Here is a 14,143-nt window from a genome sequence, read left to right as displayed (position 1 = left end):
TATGTGACTTTCATATGCTATTTTAAGGTATACTATTTAAACATCTGAGTAACAATAGAGAGAGACTGTAAAATACAGTTAGCTATTTCTACATAATTTGCATTCAGTTTTTATAAGCATCTAGACAGTGCAAAATTTTAACATACAGAAATATTTTCTACATTGTGCTCAGCTCCCAACTTTCTTCTGTTATGTCCACAACCAGACTGAACTAAATTTAGAGTGTTTAATACCAGCCTTTCCTAGCATCTTCTAAGAGCAATAAAAGGAAATCTGTCTTACCTTGCACTGTGCTGTGGTATAGTCTGCACGCAAGAGAGAACAATGCATTTCCTACATTAAACGGCCTAACTCCCAGAGATCACATACACCTCACCATATTGACTCATTTCATTGCACTCCATATCCTGCAAAAATAAATCTCCTGTAGGACAGCATACATTACTGCGTACTGAAGTTTAAGTAACATATTTCTTTAACATAAGGCAGAAATACACTGAAATTCGATAACACTTAAATCCAACAGCAATCTGGAAGTAAACCACATATATGCACCACATTTTTATAGATGCTGCCTCTTCTGTGTTTATGTCAGAAAATGTGGGAGAGAAAACTCACTTTTCTTTAAACAAAGGCAATAAGCGCAGTCCTTCTCTAAGAAATTGCTGAAAAGCAATGTGACCAGGAGAAACTTGACTGCCTTGAGGCACCAAAGGTCAGTCTGCACAGCCTTTCCTGTTGCTGATGAGCAATTGCTTTGCTCATCATGGGCATCAAATTGACATCTGGAGGAATACTAACACGAAGAGGTGCTCGCTACTGCAGAGCCTGAACATTTTAGTTCTAAATATTTAGCCTCTTTATTTGCATCTATTCTCTGCCAAGGCATTGTATGCATTTTTCATGCCTTCCTTATGTTGCTAAAAAAGGCGATTTTGATCATTCTGTATGCTTTTACAGTAGCACTATTTTAACTAAAAGATGTTTGTACTTCAGGTAATATGTTTATTATCACTGACATAAAAACCTCAGTCCTGCTTCCATTCAAATCAATCATTGTTTTGCTCCTACTGGAAACAAAATTGGATCTAAATATGTCAGTCACAAAGTTTGGTTCTAGAAGTAAATACTGTATCTGCTAAGTCATTCAACACAAGTGGTGTTAGCGAATACTGTAACATTACAGATTAAAGAACAGTATTATGCACAATTCTAGACTAACTTTTATTGAACAAAATCTCAGAGCAGCTGTGAAAAAAATCTTGTGGGATGGCATACTTCATCACAATGTGAAAATTTCTGGAGCTCTGCCAGGCTTTTTTCATATTCATTTGTTAAATCAGCTCTCTCACTCGTGACCCATACTGTAGCTTCCCAAAATAAAGGCTGGGGCCATGTAGGCATCACACGTCCAGACAGCTTAAATCTAAAATCGGATACTTCAGAAGAGTGTCCCACTTTCTGTTGCATTCCTAAGCTCCCTCTTAGCTGAAACTGTCGTGTTTCTGAACCCTCGTAGCGACCAAGAAGATAAAGAGCCTACTGTCATCCCTCATCTTCTTCAGTTCTCAAGTTTATCTCTGCACTTGTCTATATAATTACCCCCTGTAGATTTCAATTTTAATTCAGAACTGAGTTATAGTTGCAGAACAGGCCTCACAAAAAAGACAGAGTCTCATCAGTGACCTGCGTAAGCGAGCCTTACTAGTTAAAACTCTGATTTAAATACTGAACAAAGGGGAAAAATAGATGCTGGGCAATGTTTACATCTGTTCAACCACAGCCTTGAAATTCTGGCAGCAAATTAGCTAAAGGATGGGCTTTACACCTCATCTATCTCTCTCAGTTGGGAAGGAACAGCCATAAGTATAAGTTTTTGCAGGGTGCGGTTGATACTGGAAGATGGTTGAATACATACGACCAAGGGCTGTATGCCTCACAAGTCAGAACAAGGCATATATGTGCTGGCAGTACAGGATTTTCCTGTGCCCAGAAGTTTCCTATAGACTGAGAACCACAATTCCCATCTCCTTTACAAAAAGGAGAATAGTTCAAACCTAGAGAGTAATTCAGCATTAAAAGAAACTAATAACCAATGGTGCCAAAGCCTCTTAATTTAAAGATTCCCCAAAGCGATCTCCAAAACAGAAAAGGAAAAGCTGTGGATTCAGGCAGCACATTTTAAAATTCAATTACATAGTATAATGCACTGGCAAGCCAGGCCTTAACTCCAAAAAAAAAAAAAAAGAAAGAAAAGAAGAAAAAAGGATGCTGCAAAATGGTTTCAAGCTTTTAAATATTCTTAGGATATAAGATAGCAGGCAATTTAGAAAACATTCCTTGTAAGCTCTGTGGGATCCAAACAGTTTTCTGTAGGCCTTGCTTTGTCCTACAGCTCAGCTTTGCCTGTTTGGGCAGGACGGGTGTTACTGCTGCCTTCTCCAGCGTTGTTCTTGTCTACTGGCTTGAAAGACAATGAAGCAGAGTTTGTGCAGTATCGTTTGCCAGTTGGACGAGGTCCATCGTCAAAAACATGCCCCAGGTGAGCACCACACTGAAAGAAAACAATAGAGTATGACTGTTTCTGCAAAACGTGGTGGCATCACAGCAGTATTGAGCAATGACTAGCAGCCACTTCCAGGAAAGCTCATAGGTGCCTGCTTTGCCATTTCCAGTGGGATTCAGAGCCTGCATTTACAAGAGCAGCGCAGGAAACCCGGGACACCATGGGGGCCAGCCCAGGTTTCCTGGAGTTCCTGCTGTGCTACTGCACGTGTCCAGTTGGGCCATTATTTCTGAAAGCCACCTGTCTGCGTAATGATCTCATGGTGGGAACTCAGTTGAAAATGCGGTGGTGAGGGCAGCACTGCCCACATCTCGCTTAACACTGTAAGTATAATCATGTGGGAAAGGGGGAACCCGAGTGCTAAGCATTTCTCAGCCTGCAGCTGTCGCTACACCCCTCAGGAGGCAGACATTAAACCCCCGGCAATCCCCACAAGGACCTAAAGCAGTAAGGATGCACTTTGGAGTATGCCCTCATATCTTCTTTCCACAGCTTGTTGTTTTTCCAAAACCTAAGACCATCAGGGTCCTTCTTGGTGCTCCTCTGCATCTTGCCCCTGGAGGGGATGCATCTCATCTACTCATCTCATACTACTTTTTGTAGTATATAGGACAGATGATTAGAAAACACCCATAGTACAGAAATGTAAAACATTTCTGAATGACCACTAGCTGGGAGTAATTTACACGCAAGAATGATGCTGAATTTGTTTTTTTGCAAGGAATATGAAACTATAGCTGGTCTCATGACAGTTTTGTTCTGTATGAATTGGCTTTAGATATGTGCAGTGGTATGCATGCTGAACATTACTGCTCCTCTCTGTAAGAAAGGTAACACTCTCTTGCTTTACAGAAGAGTACAATATTTGAAAGAAGCTGATGCAGTTGGCCATTATTCAGAAATTAGAATTACTATCACTGCACATTATGGCTGACAACTTATCTGGATAATAAGTGCATCTTATAATTAGTCACTTAAATTTCACAAATTCATTTTTACAGCCTGCCATGAGAAAAGAAAAAAGAAAAAAAAAAAAAAAAAAAAAAAAAAGCTTTGCACTGGAGAAATATTTATCTTAAGCAGGAAAGTCATGCTGTTTCACTAAAGAGCTTTGCCCTTTCAAGTCAGTAGCTGATCTCAGTGAGAACAGGAATGATGTAACTGAGATCACAGAGCTGTTAGTAGGCTCAGGGTCAGACAGCAAAAATTAAGGACTGAGAGTTATTCTTAACATTTAATTAATTCATGGTTTCCAAAGTGCATAGAGGCAATATTGATTATTCTGAACTGTGAATGAGTTTTGGAGGGCAGCTCTACTACCCTGCTGCTAATATGTGGCTAACGTTATCCTGCTGTTACGGCCTTTAATTCACCAAAGTAATAAGGAGGGTGTCTGCAGAAGCAGGTAAATCTTGGTGCAGGTTAGACTGTCTCAGAGTTTGGAGGAGGCTCTTGCACCAACTAGAAGGGACAGAAACCCTTTCTTTATTGAATAAGGACATGAGAAATGCTAAATGTCAGGGACCGCAGGAGTAGGGCAGGCAGGCATGTGAAGACAGGGCCTGAATCTTCCTGCAGCGCTGGCTGAGGTCTGACCAAGTCCAGCCTTTCACCAGGGGGACGTGGCCAGGCTGCGGCCAGGCTGTCATCCCCACGGCCCCCGAGCAGCTGGAGCGCCGGCAGCCCGCAAAGCCCATGCTGTCTGCGGAGAGAATCCAGAAGCACCGGGAACGGCGCTGGGCTACAAATTAGCTGCTCGACTTTGTCAGGAGGGGAAAGAAACAGGGTGAGTAGGAAGAAGCAAGGGAAAATTGCATGAGAAATATAAATGATGCTGCTTCAAGGCTTGCCTCTGAAAGATGGCTGCCTTGTCACACTTTCCTCCCCTCGTCATCTCTTTCTTTCTTTCTTTCCTTGTCCTTGAGATTGAAGGCCTTTTTGGGCAGGCCTGAGATGTTTCTAGGAGTGGAGTCTCTCACAACGCAGCATTTCACCTGATTAGCACCTTTCCATATCTCAAAAAACAAAACAAAACTTAGAGTCCCAGAAAGAGTATTTTTCTAAATGCTCGGCATCCTAACTAAATAATCTCAACTAAGACTGCTTCAAAACCTCCTGGTTAGAAGTGTTAAATAGATCTTTTTCAGATTAACATTTACACAGAGGTAATCATTCCTCTCCAATGGACAGAAATGGAACAAAGGAAAAACTGCCAAGAGAAACAGTCTCCGGGACTAATACTCACAAACATGTCAACTATGAAGGCAATCAAGGCAATCTATCAAAGAGATTTTCCTCACAAAATCCGAAAAGCTGTTCAAAGCAGTCCCATCACACCTCCCTGGGATGGCAGAATCACACCAGGATTGGATTAGTGCAAAATTTGTTACCATTTGAGATTACCCCTCACTAAAAATTTATGTGGATATGCTCTCTGTAGAGAACTCCATAGCTCATCTGCCCTGAAAGAAATGTAATTCAATTCTTTGTTTCACAGCATAAGAACCCCGGCCCTCAACTGAGAATACAAAGGATGAATTGATTTAACTATCCTCACCACACATTACCCATAGGTGCTGACTATTTTTCTAGGCCATATATAAATGTCTGTAAAGCCTCTCAAAAAGAAACTATCTGTTGCAGCTCTATACACACACACACACACACATATATATATACACACACACACATGTATTGGCCAGAGTGCACTAGGATGATGAAATGGTTAGAGTTAAGCACCTGAAATATGTGTTTGGGAGCAGAAAATGCAGGGGGGTCACTGCTAACTGTCAGTATGCTTGGATCTCTCAAGGCTCCTGGTTCTAGTATACTGCCACGAGCCACGGAAAGCAGCTTGCAATCAGCTGCTGAAACATATTCAGAGCTATCGATGTGCAAGGGAAGGAACTCTTGAAGGGGAAAGAGACAGAGATGCAAGACCAGTTTTAGACTATTCCTCAAATGCATTTACAATTAACTTTTACTTGTCAGTAATCACTGAGTTTTTAAATATTTCTATGCTGATGTATTTCCAAAAATCTGTAAAAGTGTTTTTTTTTTTTTTTTTTTTTTTTTTTCCTAGGATAATACTATAGATGTCTTTGGCTTATATTACAGCATTTTTTTCCCAGCATTTACTCTCTGTAATGGAGAACTTAAAAAGAGAGGTTTTTAACTCTCTAAAACAGGTGGAAGGATGCTTAAAGTAACTGCTTTTTCATCTGAAAAAGATTAATAAGGTTTTGGGTGTGGGAGAGGGTATTTCCCCTCAGTTTGACCAAGGCCTGCCATATCAATCCTACTGCATTTCCAGGCTGCAGTAAAACTGTGCTCCTTTTGCAGCTGCATGTGCAATTCACATTCCTAGGGCTCAGAGGAGGGGAGGAAATGGTTTTGTTATGGATACACAACGGGATGGTATTAATTGTGCTGAGCAGTGGCTGCAAAGATGTTCACCGCTCCTGAAGCTATTTTCCTGGATGACTCGATCATCTGTGGGGTTACTCTGCCAGGAAGTCAGCGTAACTGATAAGAAGTTGCCATTGGATTGTCTAGCGACTTTGGTCATATTTTTTTCTCTATGCTGTAAACTCAGACTTCGGTTTTGCTCTAAGTTTATGGTGTCTGTTTGTGATTGCTGTTAATACTCCTGGTCTCATTGTCTGCTGGTGCTATTTTTTTGGCAAAAGGTAAATGACATTCCCAGATTCCCTGGCCTGACCACAGGCTTCTGTGACCTTCACCAAGGTGAACCCAGGAGCTCCAGTCATCTCTTGACGGGAGTCATCAGATACAGCCTGCTCAGCAGGTTGTCAATGAACTGCTTTTAGCACTGTTCAGCCCCACCAAGCAGAGCTGAAGAAAGTGGTTGCATTTTTGATTATTCCAGTAAACACTGGAAAAGTGAGAAATACCTAGACAGTGGTCAGTCTTGCTAGGGAATTTAGAGAAATGGTTATTTCAAAAAAGTAATAAATGAATCTTCTAAAGAATGTCATCAATGTAAAAACAGTACAATTATCTAATAGACATGACATACTAGTAGCCATGCAGATTGGCCGTAACTGTGTAGGGCCGAATTCTCTACCTATGCAGGAGTTAATGGATTCTCTTGCCTCTTTTGGGGAAGCTTCTTAACTCACTCTGAGAGCTTATATATGACAACTGAGTGATTAGCAAGTGTGTATAACATCACTGAAGAAATCACTTATCCTACCAATAATTATGCCTGGAAACAAAAGAGCAAATTCTCACAGCCCAAATGAAGCTGCTGCTTCTCTCAGGAGGAATTTGAGCATGTGGAGAAAGAGGACTGCAAGCCACTGGGTATGACTGTCCAACGCCAATGCAACAGCTTCTCCCTTTGCTAGGTAATGATTATGCCGTTCCCTTTGCAGAGAAGAGCACAAAGGATGAAAGCAAGTAGAAAGAGACAGATAACGGAAAATTTTGGTTTGTTTTGAATGGCTACTGACTTCATTATTATGGCAGATGGGATTGTTTGAAGCAACCATTAAGAATGCCCTGGGAATGAGTGTTGAGAACGAGTTAGCACCGCTGCACAGTAATGCGCAGTGATGGAATCAGCACACACATCGTCGCTTCAGCGCCTTCACTTCCCTCTCTGCTCTTCACTTATGGAGGTAAGTTGGCAAGGCTCAGGGGTTCCTTTGAAGGGACAATTTTTGCAGACTCAACACTGAATCCAAGCATTTACATAGAGTCTGTTAAATCTTACACTAGACAACAATGTGCACTCCAATGAGCCCTTTGTGCTTTCAGCTTGTTCCACCAAGCTGTTGTATCTACGACCCACTGTGCTCTTTTGCAGTGATTACTATTTAATGGAACTGAAAGGTTTGCAAATCTTAGGGAAAGTATAACACACAGTAATGATTTTTGCAGCCTTTGCCATCAGAATGGTCTGTATGTGCTATAAACTAACCTGACTGCAGGAAATTTCAATTCTGTGCATCCCATAGGAGAAATCGTCAGTGAAAGTAAGTGCATCGGGACTGATCACATCATAGAAGGAAGGCCAACCTGGAAAAGAGGAACAAGTAAGAAGAAAAGATGCTATTGCATCTTCGTGACAGATGATTGTAAAAATCAGAGAGAATAACACTGAAAAAATCTTCACATCACTCCAGAGCCTGAAAATAACTGAAATGGAGATTTTGGATTGTATATCATACAGGTATTTTGGAACATTTTACCCTAAACACAAAGTTGTTTACAGGCAAGGATCAAGTTGCCAGTGGCTGCCCATCTTCCATCTTAATAGAGATTCCTGCACTCCACTGTGAGCAATAGTAACAGTTTAGGTGAAGCAGGAAGATGGTGGCTCAGGTAAGCCAGCTTCAGTCTCATATCACTTTAAGAAAGCATAAATTCCACCTAGAAGACAAACAACAAGACTTTGTGGAATACAAGTATTATGCTTTTGCAGTGTAAAGGTCCTTTAAAAAAAGATTGGATAAGTTGCACATTAGAGTCCCACAGCCTACCTTAACCTTTGCTTAAACTAAAGCATGGTTACCACTAGAAGGATATGCTCAGTCTGACCCATCTCGCATTAGAAGCAATGAGGTGACTATTGTGTCTAATTTCAAAATTGTGATGAGTGTTTCAGATCACCTGTTGTCTACAGCTTAACTGCAGTCATAACAACGCCTGTATCACAGACCGCTAGTAGATGGTCTGCATTATTCTCTGCATCCAGAACAAAAATATTGCACTCATTAACATGCACGTTCAACAGAGCTGCTATCTGAGCACTGAGCAGCGCGACCTGATACCAGATGATTATGAGGTGGCATACTTGATTTACAACTAACAGGCATCTATCATTTAAATAATGACTCTCTATTCTTTAACTGTTCCTTTCCAAGTCTCCCACTGTCCACAACACAGGTAAAAAGAAATTTGAATTTATTCAGTGGCCCAGTAGATGCTCATAACACAGCTGTAATTTTTCAGCCACTCCTCAAAAAATAGTCATCATAGGCTCCACTTCTTGAAGCTCAGCTCCCAGATAAGAACCTGATACATTTTAAGGTCATGTCAACATCTGCCAGTGCCCATCTGACACCCCACCAGATATCTGTCCCTCTCATTTAGTCTCTTACCAAATGTTGTAACACACACAGATACACTCTTCCTCTCTATGTATTACATATATGCCCACGCATACAGAATTTGTTTCTTCTTCTAGTATCTGCCAAACATTTGCTACTGATGATTTCATAAAATGCCTTGCAATAAGTTATTAAGAAACACAGCAGCTGTGAATCACTGCATGAAGATGAATAAAGGATATATACAGTTTCCCATAAGTAAAGGGAGTAAAATTTCTTATTTAGTAGAAGGAGGTGTGGAAGCTATCAAGTTTTCTGAACATGGGTATGGAAAGTGTGTAAACTGGAGAAAAAGTCCATATGTCTTCAGTTATATCTTAAACTGTTAAATGTAGAGAAACACTTTTTAGGATGCAAGCATCCTAAAAGGCATAAATTTTTAAGAAAGAAATGCTCAAAAATGCTCCCCTTTTGAGAAACTCTGCACACATGTCATAGCTTTCCCAAGCCTGCAATCTGAAGGCATTTCCAGCCCCACGTCTAACACCCCCAAAGAGCCTACTTACATCAGAAGTGTTAACCCAGAACTCACTGCAGTACTAAGTAGACTCATGTTTTTTCCTTTTCTTTCGCCTCTCTCCAAAACATGGCAAATGTAAGAGTTATAGATAGTAGGTGGATTGAAGAGCCAGAGCTCTGAACTTGGAAAATATCCCACAAAACTGAACTTGAAAAACAGTGTAGCAGTGACATTCTTAAAAAAAAATATAAATTTTTGCCTTTGTGCAAAATAACCTCCACCAAACAAATACCTTCACAAACAGAAAGGAATAAACACACAACAAGTTTTGTAGAAGGGGTTATCCTGTTGACAGAAAAACTGATGGCTTCTCTCCACACTATTCGTCATCTCCTTAGCTGGGTCTCTGTCTAATGAAAATTGAAGTCTTATATAGAGCCGGTCGAACTACTTTTTGATTAAGCCTTTTCAGTTTTTCACATTTAAATGCTTTGCAAAAAAGTGACATATCTAACTGTCAGCTTGCCCTTGTGTGATGGCAGAGGAGCTCTGAAGAGACATGTTCCTTGGGGCAACCAACTATCTCATTGTGTGAAGGCATTTGGAGGAGGAACATTTCACTGCTGCAGAAATTCTCAGAGGCAACCCTCCCTCCTCTGTAATAGCAATAAGGGAGAAGCTTCAAAGGCTGCTACACAGAGATTGAAGCAATCTGTGTCTTGCTGAGAAAATTATCTTGTGAGAAGGGTTTGGAGGAGATGTGTTTATGTCAGCTTTGACATTAAAGAAAGACCATCCATCCTCCTTTCTCCAGACTTTTCCTTTTGGTCTTCCCATTCAACACAGAAAAAAATTATTTGCTTTGGATTAATTCCATGCACTTTTAAAAATGAAGTCATCTGAAACCTATATAAACAGTAAAGCTCCTCCTAAAGTAGCCTTTGTACCGAACTGGAGTGACTTCAATTTGGGCTGTTAGTTCCTGCTATATGTGACACATGTTCCAAAGATTCTCCCACTACCACATATGCTCCCGAGACAGGACTCCGAAACACTCTCTGCATCCAGGGGACATATAATCTTGAAGAGATATAAGCTTTTATTTCTTAGTCATGCTGTCTCTTCTCGAGCACCATTGCTGCCCAGGCATTAGCATTTTTGTGACAAACTAATACCTCCGTGGGAGTCGACTGAAAGCTGAGCTGTGACAGAAAAACTCCTGAAGGGCACTGGGAGACACACTGTCACTCTGTGCACCTTGAAAGGAAGACAAGTGAACCGCTCATTGAGTTGATGAGACAAACTCACTGGGAACATCCACCCCTCTGCTGGCTCATTTCCCTTCTCCAAAGTTAAAGTGGAAAACGCACGCAATAGTTTGCTAACCTTCTCATGGCTCTGGCCATTTTCTCTGCTGTGAAAGCTGCCAGGAACAAGCTGTAGAAGCAGTCTGCTTGTCTGCCTATCGGGCAACTCCCAGTGATGCTGGAAAAACAACTAGACCCCTGTGGGTTCTTCATACAATCTTTCTTTATAAGTGGCAAATGACACAGTAGTGACCTCCTCTTTGTTAGTCCCAAGCTGCTTTTCTTGCTTTTCCTTTACTGGCTCCTGCTCGCCTGCTCCTTTCCTTCAGCCACCTGAGTGCCTGCTTCCCTGCTACTACAGGCCTGCAAAATGGCTGATCCACTATATGTTTTAAGTTGCTGTTAATGACGTATTAATGCTTCAGCCTGCCTTTAAATATTAAACTTGAACTGTTAGGGAATGGGGGCAGGGAGCGCTGTAAGAATGGCGGAGAAGATGACCCTTCTGGATCTGCTCTGCTTCTGCTGAGCTGAGAATGAGGGAAACTGATCCCGAGCACAGCAAAAACTGCGCGCTAGAAAAGACCCTTTATAAATGTCAGTGCTTAGAGTCGGACCTCGAGAGATTATTGATTTCTGTCAGCTCTAGCTCAGCAAATCTGATGGGCAGCAAGAGCAGGAGCACTATCGTTTGAAAGATGGTAAAACATAATAGCTCAGAAAAAATAGCTACGGGAGGAAGGGGGCAAAGGGTAATTGCAGGAGACAAGACGGAAAGCCTCCTCGCTGAGTGAGCAACTTCAAGTGGCATTTGCACATTTTTTGTGTGATTGGAGCCAAGATTTGTGAGTACATTTATCCCTGAACCTAAACTTCAGTTTGAAGGAGAGTATTACACTGTAATGGGCAACAATTTGTATCAAATTAGAGATGTTTAAAATGAGACCATTCCTATTTTCCTATGGTGACTTTTCATTACATCGTCAATATAAAAGGGCTTTAAAATAAGAAGTTCACTGTGTTTGTGTTCACTCTAAGACCCTTTACACAGGACCTGGGCCTCTATGGCTTAAGGGCTGGTTTCTAGTACGTTAATAAGCCAGCCAGAGAGACGAACAGGTATTCATATATATACCAGGTATCCCTTCTAAGCCTCAAACTACAGTTAAATAAAACAATGAAACTTCCTACAGTCAAGTAGCTAAAGGAAAACTGTGTTTAAAATGAACATTTCTGACAGATCTTTTCCACTCATTCTGCACGAGTAACAGAAGGGATCTTACGCTGCTGGGTGTTACACATACTGAGTCATGTCCTATTCTTTCTCATTTTGGGACTTCCACCAAGTATTTCAAAGAAGTTGCACAGTCTTTATAAACTTCTCATCCCTTTCCTCCTCATTCTGGCAAAGAGGTGACAGCAGTTGATGCCTCTTTGTCAGAGAACACTTTCTTCAGAACAGAGAACACCTCATACTGCCACTGGCAACAGAAGCGAAGAATAGGACGGAACAGAAGCATGTGCTCTGATAATGTATATTGGGTTTTGTTTTTACTGCTACAGGGTTTCAAATTATTTAAAAGAGATATTTTATCTGTGACTTTCAGACCTCTTATTCTAAGTACCTAATTTAGTTAGTATCACTAATGAGCAGCTTAAAGTAGGTGCCTACATAGGGAACTGGCACAAGATGGGTATCATGGGAGCACAGGCAGCCAGCACTCAGCAGTCTCAGACAGCTGGCGAATTGTATAGCTTGCCTCCTTCTTAGATAGAGATGCCAAAATAGCTGAAATGACAACTACAGCTGTTTGTCTACAGTCAAGCCTCTTTTGTGCTTTCCTGATAGAGAAATTAAACACCAGCAAGAGTAGACTGTCTCATTCACATTAGCCCAGGAAATTCTAATGCACCTTTTTCTTGTGGACAAATTCAGGACTATTTCCTGGGGCAATGTTCCTGCAAAAAAGAAAGACATTTTGTTCCCACAAACATTTGGAAAGCGGTCTACCTGTTGACTGATTGACCAATTTTAGAAGCATCTCAAACCTCCCTCGATTTTTACAAGTTTGTACACATTTACTTGTACTTAGACCTCCAACTTCCTAATACATGGATGCAAGCAGTTAGACATCTAACTATTAAAATATGAGACTATAATTATTTGCAGAAGCAAAACTGCAGGCTGCTTTGGAAAACCAGGCCTGATAGCCTATTTTTCCCCCTTTCCTGAACTAATATTCCTTTTGACATTTTTTTTTGAACAGCAAAATTGCAATCCCACAGCATCTAATGCTCTGATATTATTCCCATTTCTTACACCTGCTGACTGCAGACCTCCACAGTTTTTCAATAACTGTGATGTTTGTAGTTATGCTTTTCATTTTAGAAGCCAAAGAGATTAAATCCAACCTGCATTTTATCATTCCTTGCAGTAATTATTCCAAGCATTTACTTCAGTGAGTTATTTACAGATGGAGATGTAGGGGGAGATGGAAGACGTTAGAACTACCAAATGGCACCAGATGGAAAAGAAAGAGGACCTTGACCTGAAAAGTATCTTGTTTCTCTGATGTGCTGTATTTTTAGAATTTTGATTCCCTTTTAACCTAACACAGATTACTGAAAACCCAAAGGCTTTTTAAGGTAGAGTCTTGTCATTTATCTTCACTGAGAAGCTGTATCTGTGTAAAACATGAAGTATATAGGATTAAAAAAAGATAATAAAGTTTTTACTTTGAAACCGCTGTAAAGCTGATGGGCCTTCACTTTTTTCCTTCACACAAGTTTACTGAAACAGAATCCAACAGACACAAACATCCACAGCTGTAACTTCTCACATACAAGTTTAATGTAAAACTACAAAATGACATACTGCAATTATGTACAATGCCTGCACAAATATAGGGCATTTTTTGGCTAACATGCCGGGCTATTTTTTATAATATCTCCATGATGATGAATCCAGAATAAATAGTCTTACTTACAAATATTTTGCAATGAGGTAACGTTACTTTCAGTGCAGGTTCATCTAATTTACCCAAGGATAACTAAAACTAAAATGAGGCATAGAAACATTCTTGTTCATCAGCACATGGCTGCATAATAGATATGCATTTCACTGGTAAGAAAATGATTGGTCCTTTCTGGCACCATGCAGGTTTAAGAAGGACTACATGGTAATGTTTTTTAGCAGAACATGCAGAGTGTCGGAGCAGTAACAAGGTTGTGTGGGGGGAGCAGAAAACAAACTAAAGCTTAATTTGGGAAATAAAAGTAAAGAGAAGGTTTACCTCTAATACATTATCTCCAACAGCAAAGCTGGGCTACCACAGCAGATAAAACTCACTCTGAGAGAACAGTGTGCAAAGGGAATTTTACAAAACAACGGAACTCCTAATAGCAGCTTTTATGAGACAATCATCATCTGTTTTTTCTCTTTATGTTTCTCACTTGGGAAATAAAAAAAGTGAAAGTCATAAATAAAGGTGGTATTTGTTTTTTTCCACTAAGGCGCTCTGATTGTCAAAACAACTTTCTATGAAACAACATATGCAATCCAGATTTATATCTCTGGTAGTGGGAGAAGGTTATATTTGTTTAAAATTATTGTTGAGGGAGATTTGAAACTTCACATCTACAATCTCATCTGACATCTGAATTGTTCAGAACA

General features: G+C 40.5%; 1 protein-coding gene across 1 annotated transcript in view; it reads right to left on the bottom strand.

Moving 5' to 3' along the window:
- Positions 1-1,200: 1,200 nt before the first annotated feature.
- Positions 1,201-14,143, bottom strand: part of MSRB3 (methionine sulfoxide reductase B3) — a 94,614-nt gene continuing 81,671 nt past the window's right edge. Inside the window, 2 exon segments of the mRNA XM_062584243.1 lie at positions 1,201-2,554; positions 7,512-7,609. Coding sequence (XP_062440227.1) covers positions 2,390-2,554; positions 7,512-7,609 — 263 coding nt within the window. The 3' untranslated portion in view covers positions 1,201-2,389.

Source organism: Rhea pennata, chromosome 1, assembly GCF_028389875.1.
Source record: "Rhea pennata isolate bPtePen1 chromosome 1, bPtePen1.pri, whole genome shotgun sequence".
NCBI classification, from domain to species: Eukaryota; Metazoa; Chordata; class Aves; order Rheiformes; family Rheidae; genus Rhea; species Rhea pennata.
Note: the sequence above shows the minus strand (reverse complement) of the source record. Positions and strands in the feature narration are given on the sequence as shown.